Source organism: Poecilia mexicana, unplaced genomic scaffold, assembly GCF_051168715.1.
Source record: "Poecilia mexicana isolate PSO_F unplaced genomic scaffold, ASM5116871v1 scaffold_20, whole genome shotgun sequence".
NCBI lineage: Eukaryota > Metazoa > Chordata > Actinopteri > Cyprinodontiformes > Poeciliidae > Poecilia > Poecilia mexicana.
In genome coordinates this window covers 12,020,880-12,042,725 of record NW_028263389.1, presented here as the reverse complement: position 1 = coordinate 12,042,725, position 21,846 = coordinate 12,020,880, and the positions used below count along the sequence as shown (strand labels likewise).

At 42.4% G+C, this 21,846-nt stretch overlaps 3 protein-coding genes across 3 annotated transcripts; 1 reads left to right on the top strand and 2 right to left on the bottom strand.

Moving 5' to 3' along the window:
• Positions 1-218: 218 nt before the first annotated feature.
• Positions 219-2,522, bottom strand: si:ch211-140b10.6 (uncharacterized LOC106909016). Its single transcript, XM_014975309.2, has 3 exons — positions 2,344-2,522; positions 1,884-1,958; positions 219-826 (listed from the first exon to the last, which is right to left on the bottom strand). Exons 1-3 carry the CDS (start codon positions 2,367-2,369, stop codon positions 460-462), a joined length of 468 nt encoding a protein of 155 aa, XP_014830795.1. The 5' UTR covers positions 2,370-2,522; the 3' UTR covers positions 219-459.
• A 3,635-nt stretch (positions 2,523-6,157) lies between these two features.
• Positions 6,158-17,714, top strand: lnx2a (ligand of numb-protein X 2a). The gene is made up of 10 exons (XM_014975217.2): positions 6,158-6,894; positions 12,101-12,336; positions 12,420-12,557; positions 12,634-12,833; positions 13,644-14,066; positions 15,046-15,219; positions 15,413-15,590; positions 15,698-15,923; positions 16,123-16,281; positions 16,973-17,714. The coding sequence occupies exons 1-10, from the start codon at positions 6,491-6,493 to the stop codon at positions 17,106-17,108; spliced, it is 2,274 nt and encodes a 757-aa protein (XP_014830703.2). The 5' UTR covers positions 6,158-6,490; the 3' UTR covers positions 17,109-17,714.
• Positions 17,715-17,776: 62 nt separating this feature from the next.
• Positions 17,777-20,999, bottom strand: gtf3ab (general transcription factor IIIA, b). The gene is given in 12 exon segments (XM_014975270.2): positions 17,777-18,948; positions 18,950-18,967; positions 19,045-19,098; positions 19,378-19,610; positions 19,691-19,771; positions 19,842-19,872; positions 19,874-19,916; positions 19,998-20,086; positions 20,165-20,261; positions 20,337-20,373; positions 20,376-20,424; positions 20,497-20,999. Coding segments are annotated over 12 exon segments (987 nt in total). The 5' UTR covers positions 20,611-20,999; the 3' UTR covers positions 17,777-18,807.
• Positions 21,000-21,846: the final 847 nt, after the last annotated feature.

The following is a 21,846-nucleotide window of genomic DNA, read 5'->3' as shown; positions in this document are numbered from 1 at the left end:
CCTGACAAAAACTTGGACATGCGATAAAACTGAGCTTACCCTGTGGCGACAGCAGCCTGGGCTGTGTCAACACCATGACGTGTGAATAGCAGCTGAAGAATAGTAATGGCATTATAATGGAGGTTCGGTGAAACACAGCTAGACCCGAGCGCGAGTCAAGTGAGAAGGGAGGAGGAGAAAATGTTTGCTGAAGAGAGATTTCCAGGGAGATGCCAACGTAACGGCAGCTTGAGCTTTTTATTAGGTCACATTTTAGTGAAGAAGAACCAAAAAGAACAATAAATACACATTAATCTCACCAAAATCTTGAATAAAAAATAATCAGTAAAACACACTTTACTTTTTAAACCTAAATTATGTCTGATAAATCGCAACCGTCTACATCACACCAGTTCTGAAAGCCTGAGATGGTTCTGAGTGTGGAGACCCGCCACCTCTCTCCAGTCAGAGCCAGTTCGCTTATGAAGTCTGTGTCCGTCTGCTTCTGCCTCCATTTCGTCCATCGTCGTGTCTTTTGTCTCTGTTGTCTCTGTGCCTGCGCTGCTGCTCCTTATCTCTGTCCAGCCTCTTATCTTGACTCGTGCGGCCGTCCCTTCGAGGAGGAGAAGGAGAGCGTTTACGGTCTGTGCGCCCTCCGTTACTCCTGCGATCCGTTGGCGGCGATCTGCTGCGGTCACGGCGTCTGTCCGGGGACTCGCTCCTCACGCGTCCTCTCGTGTTGCTGGAGCGGCTAGTTCTGGACACGTCGGAGTGGCGCTGCAGGTCTGTGGAGCGAAGCGTGTTGAGGAGAAAACGTTTGTTGGTGCCCTGCAGGGGGCATTTCAACCTGTTAGGGGAACACAGAGGGTCAATCCAGCCATCAGAACGTCACTCAGAGGAGGAGATGGATGTGATATAAAGGAGTCAGATGATCATAACTCACATGGCACCAGGGATAGACTTTGCCTTTAGATGATTTCATTCTGCCTTTTGCCATGTTACAATCACAGACTCTCATAGTATTTTACTGGGATTTGTTTTTTACCCTAACGCAAACTATAAGATAATTTGAAAAAAGAAAAAAAAAAAAGATAAAGATACTAAAAGATTTTACAAATAAAAATCTGAAAGGTGTGGCATGAACATGTCTTCAGCCCCCTTTCCTTTAGATATGTTCAACCAACAATTTCAGTATAACCCAGTTCTTTTATGAAGGCTTCAGAGGTTTGTTTGAAAACAAATAGCATCAGGGAGATCAAGGAACAGAAGACAGGTTTAAAGCCGTATTGGGATATAAAGTAGGGACGCACGATATATCGGCATGTATATCGGTATCGGCTGCTGTCATTTTTAACATATTGCTACTGGCCTGATGAGTAAAACTAGGCAGATATCAACAACCATTGTTTATTTATATCTTAATAGGATTTGTGTATGTGTTTCAAAAGGGGAAAGTCATATGGCAGTTTTACTGATGCAGTTCAGGATTATGGGGTGTTTAACTGAAGCAGAGAGGCAAAGAAGGCAGCGCAGTTGATATGGCGCCCAAGATGTATTGAAATAAATATGTCTGATATTGTTAAATAACATAAATATTAATATCGCATAACAATATTGGCCCAAATTTTCATCCCTAATATAAAGCAACATCCCAAACTAATAATTCTTCAATCTATTAATTTAAAATGCTCAACATATGGCACAAGAAAACAAGCAACATGGCCGCCCACCTGTTGGTCGTAAAATCTTACTAAAACAGGCTAAAATTTCCACATTTGGAAGAGCATAGTGAGTTTGGACACTTTAGTGAGAGAAGGGGAACTAGAAAGTTTAACTGTAACTAAAAAACATATACCTCTTTAAAGAACACCAGAAATACATTCAACACAAGAATCCCAGCTCACCATCCTGCGGGGCCCATGGTCTCTGCTCTCAGCCGGGCTCTGTCCGTCTCCCTGAGGAGCTCCTCTACAGCGCGCCTGCATGGACAGATGGATCCACAGGAAAGTGCGTAATGTGCAAATGGACATGAAACTGAGCTCAAACAAGACATAAACACTCAAGGTAGAGCCAAAGGGATATTAAGAGGTGAGAGAAAACTGTAGAAGTGAATAATATGACAGCGGGCTGTGTCCTCGGTTAACCCGAGCTGCTGATAATGAGCTTCACCGAATCACACGGCGCAGGCATCTTGAAGCAGGCTAGTCCATGGATGCATTTTTATAAATATTACACATAAAGAGAGGCCCATTAACAGCCCATGCTGCTAATGGGCTGGAGGTACAGTTTGGAAGTGAAATAAGCGCGGACATTGTCCGTTTTACGTTGACTGGGGAAAAAAAAAACAGCGATTAAGTTACTCACTTTTCCAGATCGTTATCTTCTGCCATCACCTTCCGGCTTAAAACAAACAGTTATGAGCTGTTACACAAAGAGATACTTCATCTTTAAATCAATATCTGCAGTGTTAATGTTGCATTCCCGTCTGTTTACTTCCCCGAGAGGGCCTCTCAACAAGGACCCTGTTCTTTTGGCAGCCGTGAAGAATGCCTGATTTGTGAGTTTCTGAATATATAGAGCTGCTGATGTTTTCCTGAATTGTTTGATATGTTAAATTTCTGTTTTAAATGAACATTTAATCTTAATTAAAACAAAAAAATTGATTAGAAGCTATGTTTCATGTCCGTTTTATTTTATCTTTCATGCAAATTTGAGAAATTTGCATGAAAATCCCCAAAATCCAGGAGTTGGAAAGGAACATGGCAGATCAAAGAGCAGAAAAAGAAGAAGGAAGTTCAAATCATATGTAAATCATATTGGGTAAGGATCACATCATTGACTTCAACATCTTTTGCCTTGCCTAACCATGCGGCAAGACAGAAATTGAAAGAGGAGCACCGTAAGCAAAAGAGGCATAAGAAACAATTGATGGGGTCCTCCAGGACATTTTAGTGTAAAATATCAGATAGGCTGACAGACTGACAGACAAACAGATAGGTAAAACTGCAGTAAAGGCAAAAATGGATTTTTTTTTTTTCTTTGAGTTCTTTTTCCGCTCCCTAAATGGATGGTGCCCTGGGCGAAGAGCCACAAGTCTCTACTGAAATGCATGAGAGAATCTTGAGAAAGACATAAACCTCCCCTACAATGTTGCATGAATATAAAAATTACATGCGTTTATATAAATAAATTAAACGCAAGACAACCAAGGTTTTTAAAAGTAGGTTTTTGTACAGGCAGATAACAAGCCTCCTCTACCTCAGCAGGCGCACTCATACCCCGCCTACTCCCACTTTGATTGACACAAGTAGGCGGAGCCAGCGTCAGCAAAGGCACGGGGGCGTTTTCGTGCGGGTTTGCGGTCCGCTCGGTTGCGGCGAATGCGTGATCGAGGTCCCGCCGCTGACAATTGTCCGCCTCCCCCCCGCCCCCTCCCATCACCCCTGTTCGGGGCCCGAGCGCTCAGCGCGGAGGAGCCGCCGGCGAAAAAGGTAGCTATCATCCCTCACATCTGCATGCATGAGTGGTGTCACTGTGTGGCTGGGTTTGCATTGGTACTGTCGCTTCTTCAGTCCTTCTGTCCTCGCTCTGCCGCTCCTGGAAGGAGGGTGGGATGGAGTCAGACAGATGGAGAGGTGGGGGTGGAGAGGGGGGGGATAATTTCAACATCGTTCCTGTCCAAACAATCGGAAATTATGACGCTGCAGTTTGTGCGTTGCCTAGAAAAAAATGAGGATAATGAGGAAAGGAGGATAAACAAACTAACAGACAGACAAAAAAAAAAGGGGGTGGGGGTGCAATTTCCAATTAAACCAGAGACAGTTTTTGTTATCATCAGTGCATGTCTGTCTCGTAGTTGTGTGGAGAAAAAAGCAGTCAGTTGCAACAGACCTTGCAGAACCTTGCAGAACAGCAGCAGGCCTCCTTCTTTTCATTTTTTACCCCCAGGATGAGGGGTTTTATCAAAATGTAGGCTGAACCGAAAGGACTCGAGTTTTGAGATCTGTGGCCTTAAACATCATGCCATGTTTGAATAAGTAACTCCTTTATGTATCACTGTGGGATTTGATTATGCCTTGTAAAAAAAATTAAAAAAAAAAACCAACAACACAGCCCAGGTGCATTCCTGTCATTTATTAATAGGTTATATAAAGGATTGCTGTAATGATTGACAATCTTCAGGTTTACTTACAACAGAGTCCTCCTCTGTTTAAAATAGATCTCGGTGTTTTCATAATTAGGACATTTGAAGTCTTTACTTATTGACAAGGTCAGTTTCTCAGGGACTGCTGCCTAAAAAAAGGCTCCTGTGCTTGACGTGTGCTTGTTTGCTTTTTTGCTTGCATGCCTGCGTGTTTTGTGGTGATGTCACAGCTTTGTTATAGAAACAGAGAAGCCTTGTGTCTTCATGATTAATTCATGTCCAGCTGCGGGATGGGGACAGAAGCGTTCCAGTCACACATAAAGGAAGGAGACGTACATGTAGGTAACTGCTGGGCACGGGTGTAGATTTAAAAGACGGGGGCAAAATGTAGCTTAAAAAAAAAGACAAATCAAACAGAAAGGGGGACGCGGAGGGGGCGTCTGATCACCATGTGACGAGCTTTCGTGGCTGTAGTGGGGAGGAGTAGAGAGCATCCTGCTGGGAGAAGTGCATCTGCTGTGTGCCTCAGTCCCCTGCATCCTTCGCTGGCTTCACTCTGAATGTCAAGCCCCAGTGAGCAGAACAGGATCCAGGTCGTCATGGAGACAGGAACAGAGGCAGGTAGTCACTGTGGCTTGGCCGGGCCAGCTGAGGGGAGAAGCACGCCCTCTGTCGTCAGCTGATGGCATCAGGCCCACACAGGAAGGGGAGTGGGTGGTGACGATGAGGTTTATATACGGTGGATCCTAAGTACACCCTTACTGTCAAATTGTGACTATCAAAATAATTTAAAAAATACAACGACAACTTTTTCCACCTTTAAAGTGATACAAATTCTGAATATGAAATCATAAACAAATTTATTAGTGGAAATACCACACCATAGCAAAGAAAAAATAGTAACTTATTTCTCACTTGGGCCCTGAAAAGGTTTTCTATTGATTTCATGCATGTAGTTAATGGGTTGAGAAGGCATTTACTGGTTAGTATTGAGGATTAGGAGACTAGCCTATGTGCTTTGGAATGAGGGGTATACGGATAGCAGAACCACCACTGAGCAGGAGGCGTTGGATCCGAAATAACCAGAATTTGAAACTCTTCATAATTTCATCAACCCGCTACCACCACGCCTTGTGTTTCTTTGGTGATCGTTAGTGTTATTTTTACACTAAACATGCCTTTGGGTTGTTTGGTTTTGTTTATTCGGACAATGACACTTTCTCTCACAAAACATTTGAAGACTGTAGCTGCCTGGTGTCACTGGAAGAAAAGAGTAAAATGCAGCGCTATTCCTTAATCAGGATGTATGGAAAAGAGTAGAGATAGTTATGAAAATTCCTACAACATGGCTTTATTTCAGGTTAATTCGACTCACAATAAATGCTGAAATTAAATCAAAAGTAATTAATTTGTCTACATTAATGCAACCAGGTTGGCGTGCCTTTATTTATCCTTTTGGATTTTTCCACCTAACTTATATTTTTAGTTTAATTGTACAACAACAAATATGTAGCATTGAAGGTAGAAAAAGTTTTGGAATTATTTATTATGGCGTATTTTTTTTATTTTTACATTTGAACAGGGTTGTGTAAACTATTGAGAGGCAGTGGAGAGCTGCTGTAGATCTGAGTAGACTCTCCCCTTTAGCTTCAGGGAGCCCCAATGCTCAGCTTAGTACTTTATTTCAGGATCTTGCTTGAGGCAAGTCCTTAGTGCCTCCACTGAACATGGAGTGTGTATAAATCCAGCCTGTCACTTTCCTTTGTTCTCCCCTTGCAGCATTTGCAGCCTCCATCCCTCCCTCCTGTTTGCCGGTTGCTTTGTGTCTGTTTACACATCCCCGTTGATCTCTTTCACCGTTCTTCAAATCTCTTTCTCTGCCTCTGCTGCTCCCTGCCTCCTGCTGACTTCGCCTCTGCTTTTCTCAATCCCACTTTCTCTGATCTGAGTCCTCTCTCTGCCTCAATCCCATATAATTCCCTCTCTGTGGAATTGGAAGATTGGAGCAGGCGAGAGCAAAAGAGAGATTATACCGTCAGATTAGCGGACAGGAGCCGCAATACATAATCTCGGCAGGCTCTCACGCACGCACGCGCTTAGCGCAGACACGTGCACAAGGCATTTGCCACACGAATAATTTTGCAAGCGCATAATGAGACGCTCGTTTTCCTGAAACAGCTGTTGAGCATTCCTGCTGTGCCCTTTGACCTGCAGGGCTATGTGCCATCAGCCGCTGGAGGGCTTCTGTCCTCTCTGCAACCTATTCAACGTCTGAGGCCTATGGGATAGGAGTGCGTGCCCCTTCCCGTCCCTGCAGCCCAACTGGAGTCATTTGTGCCAAAGCTGAGCTGCGCCGAAGGAGAAGCGATGGGGAGCCCCGGCTGCGACGTAGACGCAGTCAAGCCCTCGGAGCCGCCCCTGGAGGCCGCGTGTCCAGAGTGTGGCCAGATCCACCGCAGCTGGGAGAACCACCTTTACAATTACCGCCTGGAGGTGGACGACGACCTTGTGTGCCACATCTGCCTGCAGCCGCTGGTGCAGCCGCTCGACACACCGTGCGGACACACCTTCTGCGCCCGCTGCCTGCGCAGCTTCCTCCAGGAAAGGGATTTCTGCCCTCTGGACCGGACAAGGCTGCAGCTGCAGGCATGCCGCAGATCCAGCATCCTGGTGCACAAGCTGCTAGACAAGCTGTCCGTGACCTGCCCTTTGAGTCCTGTCTGCTCCCTCAGCATGCCTCGATGTGACCTGGAGGCGCACCTCAAGCACAGGTAATAAAGCTGATGTAATTAACTTATAAATCAAGTGACGGATTGATGCAAGCTGGATACACATAGGTCAGACATTATGTATGCCTGTCAATTGGTATTTCATAAACAATTTAGAGATAAGGAGATTTCTGTTTTATGGCAGTCTGTAAGATATCTACGAAATACTTTACTAGTTTGGCAGTTAAGTGCTTGCTAAGCGCTGACAGCAGAGATACCATAATTATATTTTCTTTAGAGTAAAAATTTGCCAAAACTATCAATAGAAGTATTTTTTTTTAATTCTCTGGGATGATGGTGACTCTGCCCTGAATGTACTACCGCACACAGGTTAAACAAAGCCCTCTATGCAATAAGTCTGTACAATAATTTACCCTCATTAGGTCAGCCAAATGGTGGTATACATCAAGAAGCAGTCTTTGGTCCCAAAACTAATCACTATCTATTTGCATGCATTTCTTTTGGATAACCTCTTTACTGTAATGATAATAATTTCCTTTTCTATGCAGATGATATTCAACTATATGTGCCTAAAAAAAAAAAAAAAAACTACATGCCCTCAGTGATACTAAAGCTTCTTTTTCTGATACGTTGGTCAACCTGGGATTTTTTTTTCAAATACAGTGATGATTAGTCATGATCAGATTCTTGCACTTAGAGATCACTGTGTGCGGGGCTCCCCACCAGGACCCCGGCAGCGGAAAGGCGCACACGTCTCCAAACTCCACATTGGATGGTTGCTTGGAGACCGGATGAAGCTGCGAATTCATCTGGTTGCAGTTCAAGCTGCTAATAAGCAGCTGAACATACATATTTGCGTCTCTGCAGCAAAGCTAAAACTGATTCAGAAACCTCTCACATATACTTAGGAAAAAGATGGAGATTGTGAGGAATCTTTCTAGTGCAGATCTGACACGTTTAGTGGTGGTGTTGCAGTAGGATGACTTAGAAAGCAGTATAGAAGATTAGATTAGGTTATTATACCAGCACTCGACTCGACATACCGAAATACCTCATCCTTTCTTGTGAAAGCTCGTTGTTGTTGTCGAAATAAAACTCGTCTACCAATAAAAAAATAAGTAAAATAATGATTTTAATGTTGCAAACTGCCTGCCTGAACTATTCAGTCTCCATTGTCTTTTTTTTTTTTTTTTTTTTTTACCAGTATCTAAGAATCAGATAGATTTACCCACGTTACCTTTAACTTCTACACACTTTGGCTGTCGACCCATTTGGACCAGGTGCTGTCAGACCCAGAAGGGATTATTGAGCTGCGGGTCATGTGATGGAGGATTAGTGGTTCCCTACTGCAGTCATAGGTTGGCTGGCCAGCAGGTTCATGTTCTCATTTCACAACTATGCTGGGCAACTTCAACACCAGAGATCTTTTCAACCACTTCTTCTGTGAAACGGCCAAGGGCAACCCAGGCCTGTGGTGAGTGGCACACGGTGGTGATGTGATGACAGTTCTGGGGATACAGCAGAATCTATTTCTTCCTGGTGTCCACTTGAGTTTACTCTCTTTTATTTTGTACTTGGTTTGACTGTTTTGATTGTTGCATTTCTCTATAGAACACAGGTTGGTATGTGTTTGCCAATTTCCTTAATCCATCTAGTTTGCTGTAGGATATTCAGATATGTAAATAGGTAATGTACGTTGTGCAAATGTGTAAATATCATATTGAAATATAAAGATATTGTATTTAAGGATAAGAGTAGACTTGATCAATGGTGTTACCTCTTGCTGTATGCATGAGTGTTTGACACTGGATTACCACTGGCTATCCACCGCCAGCCTAACGCCACACTGAAGTTCAGGATGTGTTCCTTAAGAAGCTTAGCATGCCGTCCATACCAGTATGATAGAAGCGGCTGTGAAACAGGTGCTTTAATAGGAGAGCTGTTGATTTTTCATTTAACCAAGACTGTGCCCTCTTGTGCCGTCTCCTGTATTCAGAAACTAGCATGGCCTGCTTTTCTCAGGTGTGACTTTGAAACACTCTTCCAAAGAAACTGTCTTCAAATCTTAAGTGTTCTGATCTTTAATGTTCTAATTTGGTGATTGAATTGGTCATTTCAACAGCTGAACTTTCTTTCCCTGAAACCAAATTAGGGTTTCCTTGGGATCATTTTGTCACGCACAAAGTCACACTCTCGTTTCATCTTTAGATTCTAGTTAAGAATATCTTGGTAAATATGCAAATACATCATCCCTTCAGTTACACGGTCATCGTCACATCATGATGTTCACACCTTCAAGACTCACTTTTAGTGTGGCTTTTGTTTTGGTGATGGCCAGTGACATCAAAATATTTTAACTTTGGTCACGTTTGACCAGACCATACTCCCCCTTGCTTGTCCAATACTCTCCAGCAAGCGTTAAACAAACTTCAATCATTAGTGGAGTCTTGTGCTGTGAGTGTGTAATGTGGAATTTGAGTGCATTACTTCTTGTTTCTCTTACTTTTTGACTCTTTAGACAGAGGAGCAGCTAGTTGTTTTGTGGTGAAATTCTGTTAGTTCCACTTCTGGATTATGGCTTCGACTGTGGTCAGTGGAATATTGAGAAGTTCAGAAAAGATTGTCTCTTCCGAGTGTCTCGTAACAATAAGGTTGCAGATTATCAATTACTACCAAACTAGCCATTCTGCCCTGATTGCTTTCCAAATATTGGTGGAACTAATTTTCACGTTTGGTTTTTTTTTTTCCTGTGGTTTTTAAAGCCCATTTTGACTAGGTATTCAGTAACTATTTGCTGTATGATTCTCGCTCAACACCTTCACCCTAATCATGGACCCGGTGAGAATTTTATGACATTTATCCAAAATGTCGACGTGTTCAATACTTATTTTCTCTGTTGCATGTTGAGATGTCAAGAAGGGATGATGTAAGACAGACATTTTTAAGTAAAGATTACTCTCTGGCCCCACGTGGGTTCCACACACGCTTACCCTGCTGCCGTAAGAAGCTAATCGGAGCCAAGGGTCTGCAGTCCACATGTGACATTGAGAGTCAGTGTTGTTTATGTTGCGGATTAGAACACAGGACAACAGGGCAGAAGATCTGCCAAAATGCAACGTTTTATCTGTGGGCTTGTTTGTTATTGGTACCAAAAAAGTGTCTTCTTTAAGGTTTTCTTAATTATTATCCGACGCATCTTTTGATTGAAAACAGGGTATCTAGTGCTTTTTCCTACTATCCTTGCACAAAGTTCCTTTGAATGTTTCTCAGCAGACCTTTGTTATGTTGCATCACCCACCTGTATACCACTTGAAGTAAAGACTGCAGGGTCAAACAAGGATGTGAACGGTCTAATCCTTTGAGTCTATTTGTTGGTGTGTATTTTTAAAGAAGGGTCTCTCCTCACATTAGCAGCTTTGATCTTTTCATATCCAACCTTTTCAAGCACATAAAGCAGGTGTCTGCGTATAAGGGGACGGATACAATTTAACAGTTTTTATTTATTATCGAATCCAAATTAATTGCATTTCTCACCTCTTTCTGGTTCTTTATCGTCATCAAGAAGTTTCTACCAGCTAACCACAAACTTTGACATCTCACTTACAATTATTCTGACTTTGTGCATCACAAGCAGTGAGTCAGGTTTTTGCAAACAGCGTGCGAATGCATCACGCTTGAAATATTACTGTGCCAAATATCGCATCCAGAGAGTCCTTTGCTGTTGCACGTGATGATATTATGATGACAACTGTGATTCGATGCAAGAGCTCCAACCCAGGGCCATTTTTAAATGTACCCATGTATGTCACAGGGTTTATTTAGCATTCCTATTTAAAATGAACCACAGTTGAATGTGATTGAACTTTATTAGGACAAACATTTACAGTTTTTTCTAAAGTAAAAAAAACTGCACAATCCATTAGTGATAATTTCTCTAATTCCCATCAGTGTGAATTTAAGGCCATATTTCTGCAGGAACTTTTTCCAGGAAAGGTGGTTTTCCATTATTAATACCCTTTTTTATTTTATTATTATTATGCATGATTATTTTCCAATTGCATTGTGTTTTCCTCCACAAGGAATTTTGATTCCGATTCAGATTTTTTTCATTGCATTTACCAGTATAAAAACACAGAGAGAGACGCTGGTAGGGAGGTAGTGCTTTTTATTTTTGGGTGGAAATTTTTTGGTAAAGTTCTTCTAAGCACATCAAAATGTTGCTGTTTTTATTTCCAACATAACAGTTTATTCATATTTGGGTTTTAAACCCATTATGTTAAGTTACATTCTGACTTGGAAGGGATTATAATCCAGCTTCACAGTGTAAATGCTGTGAGTCGTCTACAAATTTATGGCTAGAATACTAAGTTTGACCACAGCTGTCACTTCTCTTCAGGATAACACAACACGAAAGATTGTTTTGAAATATCTTTAAAATTTGTTTGAGTTGCGCCATTTTTCTTACATTTGTTGTGACCCTACATAAGTCATACCACTACATACCACTGTTGCCAGAATTATCAAAAATAGTTTTGTCTTGCTCCCATCTTGCAATTGAAGTTACAAGAGTGGAGTCTGAGGTAAAGCTTAGAAGAATGGACATGCATTATGTACTGTATTGTCTAGAAAACACTGACTCAAAGAAAAAGTCAGTGTAAAGGAGATTTTGCCTAAAATTTTCCAAGGACAAAATATATCATACTTTGAAAATGCTGTAAACTTTGCCCTTTTCACACCTGACCAAAACCATTACAAAGAAAACATTATGAATCGACCAAAACATGAGCAGATGAAGGATCTCGCCAAACAATTGAAGCAAACCATTTGGCATTTCCAAGAAGACAAGAAAACAACCCGCACCATGAAGCTGATATTTTCAGAGAGAAAGCATCCACAACTCCAAATTGAGCAGAATCTAATTCAGGAAAGTAGCAGAAAAAAAAATATGCTGGCTAGAATGAGTCAAATTAATGCTTGTCTTCACTCTGAAGTAGGTCCAGCTTTTCAGCGTAGAAACTGATGCAGAATTCAACACCAATTTGTTGGGAAAGGATTTCTCAGTCTATGCTTTACTTCTCTTTAATTCGGATCCATGCAGTTTTACTTAGAATGGCGTCAAATTACAACAAGTCTCAAAGAACCTACCGAGTAAAATAAGTCCAACTCATAACCAGTTGTATAGTTGTCAAAAAAATCTGTTACAAATAGAGGAATCTGATGGTATAACAGACCTGTTTCTCGGTGAAAGGTGTCCTGGGACTCAGTGTCAGCAGACGACTGTGGACGGGCCACGGTGCGAGAGCGGCGATGAGCGAGCCATGGTGACCACGCCTCCCATGTCGCCTCACTCCCCGCAGACAGACCTGAGAGACCGCTCGCCTTCGCCGCACTCCGGCCCCACTACCGCCTGCAGCAACGGATCTGCGTGGACCGACGACGCCGGCCTCGACAACCCTGCGTTTGAAGAAAGCAATGAAGAAGACAGTGAGCTGATCCTCCAGCCTCCCTCCGAGTGACGGCAGATGACAAGCTAAGACTTAACTCTTTGTGTTCCTGCCTGTTCCCAGGTGTGGTGGGGTTGGAGTGTGTGGTGCCCAGGGTGAAGCGGCCCCTCAGCAACCCCTGCATCCATCTCCTCCGCTCCGTCAGCTCCACCTCCTCCGGCTGGGACTGCCCTGAGTCTCCACCTCTGTCTGCAGAGGAAGGTAGATCATCCTTCATTTCTCTGGACACGCTTGTCTTTGGTGAAAGCGACCTACAGCTGTTTGGTTTGTCTTTTAGGCTGCGTGAAGTTGCCCTCCCTTCCCGAAGGAGAGATAACGACCATAGAGGTCCACAGAGCCAACCCATACGTTGAGCTGGGTATCAGCATCGTCGGCGGAAACGAGACGCCTCTCATCAACATAGTGATCCAGGAGGTGTACCGAGATGGGGTCATTGCACGAGACGGGAGACTGCTGGCTGGAGATCAGATACTGCAGGTGAGGGATCAGCTTCTGCTCATCATTTATAAAACATTCACTTTTTCTATAAAAAAAAAGGAAGATTCCCCTGTTAGAATGGCCCAATCAAAGTCAAGACCTTAAAGCAATTGAGAACCTGTGGCAAAGTTTACCCCAAAAGACTTGCAGCCATTGAAGAGGAAGCATGTCTCACTTAAACTCAGAAATAAGCTAACTTCAGATAGTGGCAGTGATTTTAAAGAGGCAGTATCATGTAGATTGTAGGCACATAGTTCCATTTTATTGCACAATAAAGTAACTGTGTTATCTTCAGTTGTCAATGAAATTGCGCCTCTGTCTCTTTAAGAAGCTTTTGCTCTGACACTCCGCCTTCAGCTTGTTGTCACAACAGTCCTCCTCCATGATGCCGTTTACAATGTTTCTAGGAGTGCTGCACTAAAATGTAGTTTGTGTGATAAGCTCAGCAGAGGCGCAATCCAATCAGGTGTTTGCTAATTGCTGCTGCCGCGAGTCTGGAGGAGCTGACAGCTCCATACAGCTCCAAGGAGGAGATGTGTATAAATAATCAGCGCTTTGTGAGAGCAAGCGTTTAGGCACACTGGATGGCTGCCAGGGGAGATTAAAGGACTTTTCAAATATGCATGAAAGAATAAAGGCAACAAATACATTTCAAAAAATGTTTAACAGCTTAAAGAATATATATTCACAATGAATGTATTCATTGTTTAGGAGCAGAGATAAAAGATAGCATATTAATCATTAATTCCTATTGAGGATAAAAATGTATTTATATTAACGCACATCTGCTCTGATGAATTTGTTTCCAAGGTGAACAATGTGGACATCAGTAACGTCCCACACAGCTTTGCCCGCTCCACCCTGGCGCGGCCCTGCACCACCCTGCAGCTGACCGTGCTGAGGGAGCGCCGCTGTGCCTCCAGGGCTCCTCCCTCCTCCTCCTCCTCATCCTCCACCACTCCGGCTGTGCCCCACGCCCCCTGCTCCACGCCCGAGGGTGCCCCCTCCAGCCCCGCCACCCTGAGAATCACGCTTCACAAGCGGGACTCCACGGAGCAGCTCGGCATAAAGCTGGTCCGTCGAACGGACGAGTCAGGGGTGTTTGTGTTGGACCTCTTGGAAGGAGGCCTGGCCGCGAAGGACGGCAGACTGCGGAGCAACGACAGAGTGCTGGCTGTCAACGATCAGGACCTTTGCCACGGCACGCCTGAACAGGCGGCTCAGATCATACAGGTGTGGATGCAGGTTGTTGTGATGGTTAGATTGTTTAGGTATCATCAGAGGAGGAGTAGATTCACAGCACTGTGCAAAAGTCTTACGCTTCCTTGAACAGGTTAGAATAGATCTATGGGCTATGCAAAACACGCTCATTACATTTTGCTCACAAAATCATTTTTAGACAATGAGATTTCAGTCTGTTCAGTTCTGCCGATTTTGAGCTCCTCTCAGAATGAGCTGTTTTAGGGCCTCTTGTCTCTTTAAATCCAAATAGCTGCTGCTGGCCACGCCCCCAACTCAATGTTTACACTCTCACGTGAAAATGGCTGCAAACAGATGCACAATTATACATCTTTGAAAAGCAGAAGAAGAGCCTTCTGCACAACGAACAAGAATGTAGGAAGTGATTCCTGGAGGGTAAGTCAACAACAACACACTTGTTTTGCAGGAGCCATTGTACAGCGCATTAAGTGGTAAAACCAGTTGACCTAATGTACTTGGGTTTTTAGGTGATGGGCTTGTCTGGGGTTGCTAGGTAACAGCACAGTGTGACTCAACAATCGAGAGGTTTTTGAAATGGCTCATTTTCCAAATACATGCATACAAAAAAAAAAAAAACTTCTTGCCAAAAGGAGCTGGATGGTTTTGTAAGTGCTTGGGCTATTTTATAAGCAGCTGAGACCCAAAAGGAAGCATAAAAATATGCAAAAATGAAGTTTTGCAAAATAAATCATAGGTAAAACAAATACTAAATAAATAAATCATCAAAATAAATCATTTCTACATATATTTAAATAAAACAGACTTTCTATTAAAATATTGTAAAGCAACTGGTAGTTTTTAAAAACTCAGTCAAACTCACATTAGATACAATTTGTCACCGTTTATTCTGTAAGTTTTCAATTTAATCAAGATACTTACGTAGAAAATTTTTTGTTTCAAACAAAGTTCAGATGTATGAGAGGATTGAAACACCATCTCTGTGCTTCTGCAGGCAAGCGGAGAGAGAGTCCACCTCCTGATCGGCCGACCCAACAAACCAACCCCACCCCCACCGCCAAAATCAAGCTCAACCAGAGACCTTTACTGCCTTGATCACTTCCTGCCAAATCACAGCTCTACTCCAAGCCCTGTGCCCGTACACCTGTCCCGCACCAGCACTCACAGAGTAAGGTTTTGTGTGTGTGTGTGTGTGTGTGTGCGTGCGTGCGTGCGTGTGTGTGCGTGCGTGTGTGTGCGCGCATGCGAGTTTTCCCATCTGCACGCTGCATAACTGTATTTTTAGCTTGGAGTCTTCAGAGAAGGATGCGTCTTAGGATGAACTAGAAACGTCTGACTATGTGATTTCTGACGTCTCCCAGGATCTGTCCCAGTGTGTGACATGTAAGGAGAAACACATCACTGTGAAGAAGGAACCCCTGGAGTCCCTGGGCATGACCGTGGCAGGAGGCCGGGGCAGCAAGAGCGGGGAGCTGCCGATCTTTGTGACAAGCGTTCAGCCACACGGCTGCTTGTCCCGGGACGGACGAATCAAAAGAGGTGCACCCTCGTTTTCAGCGGCCAGGAGTCAGGTACACCTGAGCGTTACCCGAAAAACTCTTTTCTTTGTTTTTTTTTTTTTTCTTTTTTGCTTCCTTCCCCATCAGGTGATGTCCTGCTAAGCATCAACGGTCAGGACCTGACATACCTGAGCCACAGCGAGGCTGTCGGGACGTTGAAGGCCAGCGCCGCTTCGCCCTCAGTGCAGCTGAGAGTGCTGGAGGTCACCATGGTGGAGGAGCACGACCATGACGAGTTGCTGCCTCACGGCCACGACAGCGACTTCGATGCAAACTGGTCTCCCTCGTGGGTCATGTGGCTGGGCCTGCCCAGGTGAGAAAGACCGGCTCAAGCTCTGCCTGTTGATGTTTATCACATAAAATGCCAATAGAATACATTCAGGTTTGTTGTTGCAACAAATGCGGGAAAAGTACCAGGATCCTTTCAACTCTCAACTTTAAAGTAATGCAGCATTTCAAAAGTGTGAGTAGAAGACTTTATCCTACATACCTGCACTTTTCTGTTCTTGCAGCTACCTGCACAGTAGCCATGAGATCGTGTTGCGGAGGAGCCATCCCGGGAGCTGGGGCTTCAGCATCGTTGGGGGCTACGAGGAAAGCCACGGCAACCAGGCATTTTTCATCAAGACTATCGTCCTCGGCACGCCTGCATACTACGATGGCCGCCTTAAGTGAGCAATCAGCGATTATTACGCAACTGTTACATAGTTTCACAGAACTTATAAGTTAGTTTCAGGAACTTCCAAATTACTTTACAAAATATATTGCGTACTTATTGTGTAGTTTCTGGAAATTATAGCATATTTTCCATGGATTGCACCGGTTACTTTTTTGATACTTACAAGGTTATTTAAAAAAAAAAAAAAAAAAAAAATATATATATATATATATATTTATATATATATATATATATATATATATTGTGTTTTCCACAAATTTAACTAGTAAGATCCATAAAAGTTTCAAGAAAGTTGAATATTTCTGTTATTTTGAGACTATTTTCAATTAATGTATTGATAATGGAATAATTCTGCATGTTTGCCATCTCAAAGACCTTAATTTTGTGAAGAACATGTTATACTGAAACTGGAAAAAACCACAACTATATATGAAACCCACTTACAACAGAAACCATAAATAAACAAAATTATCCCTACAAAAATTGATCATCAGAACAGGGATTATTCAACTAATTGCAATTTATCTTAAGATTGATTGCTTATCGCGACAGGCTTAGCTGAACGAAGACGCGTGTTTAGTTTGCCACATTATGGTGAAGAAAGTAAATAACTTTGCTCTGTTCAAAAACTAATTTCTGCTGCAGTGTAAATAAAGTCCACTTCTCGAACTGTGTTGCTCTAGGTGTGGAGACATGATAGTGGCAGTAAACGGCCTGTCCACAGCAGGAATGAGCCACTCAGCTCTGGTGCCGATGTTAAAGGAGCAGCGCAGCCGGGTGGCGCTGACCGTGGTCTCCTGGCCCGGCAGCCTGGTGTAACCAGGACAAAAGTCAGCGGGCTTCACCCAGAAATCGGGAACAACCTCGGCCAAAGTGAACTACTGTACATCGCTCCATACCGGGCTTAAATCCAGGACCAAACACATCCAGGACTGTTGTAGACCCAGCAGGACCAAGTGGGGGGGGAGGGGGGGAACCGATCCAGATTGTCACTCGACAGACTGCACTCCTGAACAGACACTGCTGTGTTTCATATGGTCATGTTGTCTTCACTCCCGCGGGGAGAGCCGTGCTGCAACTGTTAACATGCAGTCTGTGCTGTATTCACCTCACTGAGCAGTGGTAGAACCTCAGGGTTTTATTCAGGTGGAGGCATCGTTGCAAGTCCGACGTGTTTCAGATGAACGTGATCCGATCCGCTGCCACCCTAGATGAGAAAAATACAAAATAAGAAACACAAAATCCCCTTCATCGAGTTGTTCTGCTGCGCCAGCGATGTTTCCATCTGAATGAGCCCAAGGCCTTATTAGAAACCTGCCGCATCCTGAGGGAGGTCAGCCCTCAGGTATCATCACCATACAACCAGCTGACCTTTTATACATGTGTGAATGTGTGTTTTGTTTAATAAACATTTCCTTTTAAGGATTGGCGTCTCCATGTCTTTGATTCTCTAGAGAGGCTCTTCAAAGAAATCACTGCCACAAATGGTTCAACTCACCAAATGTCCATCAACCGGTCACTTCACTGCAATTTTTAATCTGACTGAATACAAAAATAGCTCAATTTTATTCTGAAGCACCTTTTGTATTAGATTCGAATGCAGAACAATTAAGACTGAATAAAAATGTTTCTTAAAGTATGTGCAACATGTGGACAATGGAAGGGTCAGAGCCCTGCAAATCATCCCTCTAATGAAACATGGCGGCAGCATTTTGCAGTGGGAATGATTTAATAGAGGGTAATACTGAAAGAATCTTATTGGCTGCAGTGAGATTTACCACCAGGACGGCCTTCAATGACCTCTTCAAGCTTGTCCCGCAGACGTTCTTGCAGGACAACTTGAAATATACAAACTGCAATACAATGGTTTGGGTCAGAGCAAATTCCCGTCTTGGAATGGTGCCGTTTCAGCTAATCGTCATTTGAGAGTCTGTGGCGAGACAGAAATGGCTCAGATTGATACAAGTGTCAAATCATTTTTGGCAGATTTGTCTAGAATGTGCTGGCAGATTTGTAACCCAGGGGACTTGGTGAAAGGTGATAAAGTATTTAACCTCAGTGACCCATCACACCTCACAGTATGCTACTCGTGTGTCCACTAAAATGCACCCAGTTGAATTTTGTGATTGCAACTTGATGAGAAGTTGAAGCAACTTTTTCCTTAATCGCTTTAAAGAGTTAAATGAAAATGGAAGTCCATCTTCCTTTACCCTCCCAGAAAATCTAAAAAAAAAAAACAAAACAGCATTTAAACAAACTGCTGTGCCTCAGATGCAATGAAGAGCATTACATGTCATTGTAACAACTAACCCCCCAAACCTTCGTCTTATTCTGACCCTTTTATTCTCAGCAAGAGCATAAAAAAAAAATCTACAATAGTAGCAATAGCTACCCATACACTGACTTGAACTAGTAGCTTTAGCACAAAAGAAGTGTAGAAAGACTGCTTGTGTTATGCTTTGAGTGGGGGTTTATTCACACTTTCAGAATCAGTAGGAAGTATACGAACGCTCCCCAATTAAAGGTCACGCCTAGACTGACTAGTAAGATTCAAGATACGTTTTCCTCCAGAGTTGTGCTGTGCAGCAAGCTTGTTGGTTTCTTCTTGATCATCTGCAGCCGACCAGGTGGCCTCCTGTGCAACCTGCGAGGGGCTTGTCCTTTTTAGGCTTCCGTTTCTGAAAGGAGCGCAGAGAAATGTAAACCTAATGATGATCAGATGAACAAGAAATTGAGGACTACATGCATAATTTACCTTCAGCTTTCTTTCTGCAGGGTTGTGAACCACACCATGTCGCCATAAGCTTTCCTGTTGAGCAGAAAGTTTGGAATATCATTTTGTCCAAAATTAATCCATTCATGTAATGTGTCTGAACAAGTCAGAAAGCTAAGGGTTTCTCCAGGACTTCATAAAGAGTAACATTTGCCCTTATACAGGTGAATTCACTGAAACTTGTGGATCTTTGAAAGGGCTAAGAGTTTGGCTTCGACCTGCTCAAGCAAATGAAAGGCAAAAACTGATCACTCTTTGGTAGAGTGGCTCTAAAAAGAGCTTCAAGTTAAGATATTTTGCTTCGTTGTCCCTTACCGTCAAGGCAAAGCTCTTCCCACAGCCAGCATATGCACAGGAGAAGGGTTTCTTCCCTTCGTGGTCTCCCAGTACGTGACTCTCCAGTTTAACGCGACGGGTGAACTTCCTGTCGCAGCCGTCTCTAGGGCACAGGAAGTACCTCTTCTCCCCAGAGTGAGCACGCAGCTCATGCAGGTGCAAAAACCAGTTGTTGTTGAAGAGTTTATTGCACTTTTCACACACAATCTTCTCTGAGAAGAAACTTTTTTTTTTTTTTTTTTTTAAATTGAAGTTTAGAAAAAAAGGCACAAGTATAGCCAGGCATACAAACCTCTGTGTTGGGCTCTGTGCTTCAGATATTCAGTCCACGTTTTACTCAGTGTAGGACACAGGTCAAAGCTGCAGGGGTAACCTGCAAAACGAGAGGCAGCAGTTTCAGAGAGTAAATAAAAAGAAATGAAAAAAGAAATTCGTCAACAAACCTTGATGAACTTTCTGGTGATGCTTCAGTTTTATCTCGACTGCGAAAGTCTTTCCCACATCCGTTGAATGTGCAGCTGTAAGAGAAGCTTTTATGAAGAGAGAAAAATGTTGGCAGTTTTTTTTATATATTTTGAATGTTTCTAATATACACCTACTGAAAACCCAATGGTTCTCCATGCTCACACTTGTGAGCTTTTAGTTGTTTCTTCTTGCTGAAATCCTTTTCACAGCCTTCATAGTCACACTACAGCGGGGGGAAAACATGCATGTGCAAAACAGAAAATGTAATTTTCATCTTAACTAATAGGGTGAACAGCTGTACTTTATATCCGTCTTCCTGGTGCTGGTGGACTCGAGCTACGTGGTTGTTCATGGTGGCATTTTTCCCAAAGGCCTCCAAACATCCATCCATGGGACACCTGCAAACCAGGCAGGTAACTAATAACACCCAGAAGGTGATTTTTCTTATTTTAAACAACGATCGTGGGTCTCACTTATGTGGTTTTTCACCGCTATGCACTCGTTCATGAGCTCATAGCGAGAGCAGAAACTCTTCTCACAGCTCTCGCAGGAAAAAGGTTTCTAAGACAAACCCACAAGCTTCAGTTGAGGACGCAGGAGGAACAGGAGGCGACGTCATGCAGTCAGTCTTACCAATCCAGTGTGTTTGCACAGATGAGCCTCCAACTTCCACGATTTCCTAAACGTGGCGCTGCAATCAGAAAAAGAGCAAACGTATGTGTTTTGACTTTACAACCCTTCACCCATCTTTAATAAAAGATGTCAGTTTTGTTTTTTTTTTTGTTTTTTGTTATTGTTGTTGTTTTTTCAAACAAGGGTTTATGAAAACTGGCAGGACACTCAATGACCCACAAGCACCAGCTCCACCTGGGCTTAATTTATCTAATTGGGACGTACCATTCCTTTCTGAAAAGGAATGTCCTGCCATGTTTAAGCTACACAAACAGGAAGATATGTTTCAGAAGACCCTCTGATCAGATTATATCTGATCAGATATATATAAATATCTACCCATTTTATTTATTTATTTATTTAGAGAAATGTCAGCCAGGCTTCCTGCTGGATGTGCCCTGAACTCCTGATCCATGTGGTGACAGGCAGGAGGAAAAAAAGGCGTCTGATTGTCTGCATAATCTTAATCTTATCTCTCTATTAATAGCATCTCCTTTGAAGGTGTGATTTATTGCTGTGGAAAAAAAAGTTCCTACCAAGATTCTGTGTAGTGTAGCTCATAAGTAAAAATTAATTAATTAATTAATTAATTAATAATAACAAATAAAACAAAATTAATAATATTCCTAAAATTGCGAAACAGAGTAAATTACTCTTCACTTACAAATAAAATAAATTTTTGAATCTTTTTTATTTGGGTGTGTCTTTATTCATTTATTTCTTTATTGTAAACAACCAGGAGTTGTTTTTTTCAGTTTGGTTCTGTCTTTTCCTGGGTTTATTGGACTTTTTGAGCATGCATTTCTTTTTGATAATCTTCTACATTTTCTGATTTTATACAGTTTTTTGATTTGTCAGTTTTGCATGTCTTTTACTTTTTTAATTTAGGGTGTTTTATTGGTACATGCTTTTACAGAAGTTATAATTGTATTTTTGGAAATGTTTACTTCTGGTTTTTGTTTTTGGATAGTGTGTTAAATATTTTCTGATTCATTTTCTATTTTGTCTCTTTGCTAATTGTTTTGTTGATTTTCAGACTTTTATAATTTGTTTCCAGTCATTTTGCACACAGAGAGGGGGGCATTTTTGTATTTTATTTTTTTTTTTTGCCCTTTTTACTATTTTTGTAGATTTTTTTCTTGTTGCATTTGTATATTTCTATTAGTTTTCTATTACTCTACAGAAAGTGTCAATATTACGCAGATTTATTGAGGATTTCAGGTCTTTCTTATTTTCTGGTATCTAAAATCTTTTTGTAGATTTTTTATTTTGTTTTCAATATTTTTCATTTTATAGGTGCTTTTATATAAG

Excerpts from the sequence above, each read along its gene's own strand:
- si:ch211-140b10.6 (XM_014975309.2), bottom strand. The coding sequence starts at position 2,369 with ATGGCAGAAGATAACGATCTGGAAAA. Across the intron at positions 1,959-2,343 it reads GAAGATAACGATCTGGAAAA|GCGCGCTGTAGAGGAGCTCC; the intron begins GTGAGTAACTTA and ends CTGTCCATGCAG. Across the intron at positions 827-1,883 it reads ACCATGGGCCCCGCAGGATG|GTTGAAATGCCCCCTGCAGG; the intron begins GTGAGCTGGGAT and ends TTCCCCTAACAG.
- lnx2a (XM_014975217.2), top strand. The coding sequence starts at position 6,491 with ATGGGGAGCCCCGGCTGCGACGTAGACGCAGTCAAGCCCTCGGAGCCG. Across the intron at positions 12,337-12,419 it reads AGAAAGCAATGAAGAAGACA|GTGTGGTGGGGTTGGAGTGT; the intron begins GTGAGCTGATCC and ends GCCTGTTCCCAG. Across the intron at positions 12,834-13,643 it reads CTGGAGATCAGATACTGCAG|GTGAACAATGTGGACATCAG; the intron begins GTGAGGGATCAG and ends TTTGTTTCCAAG.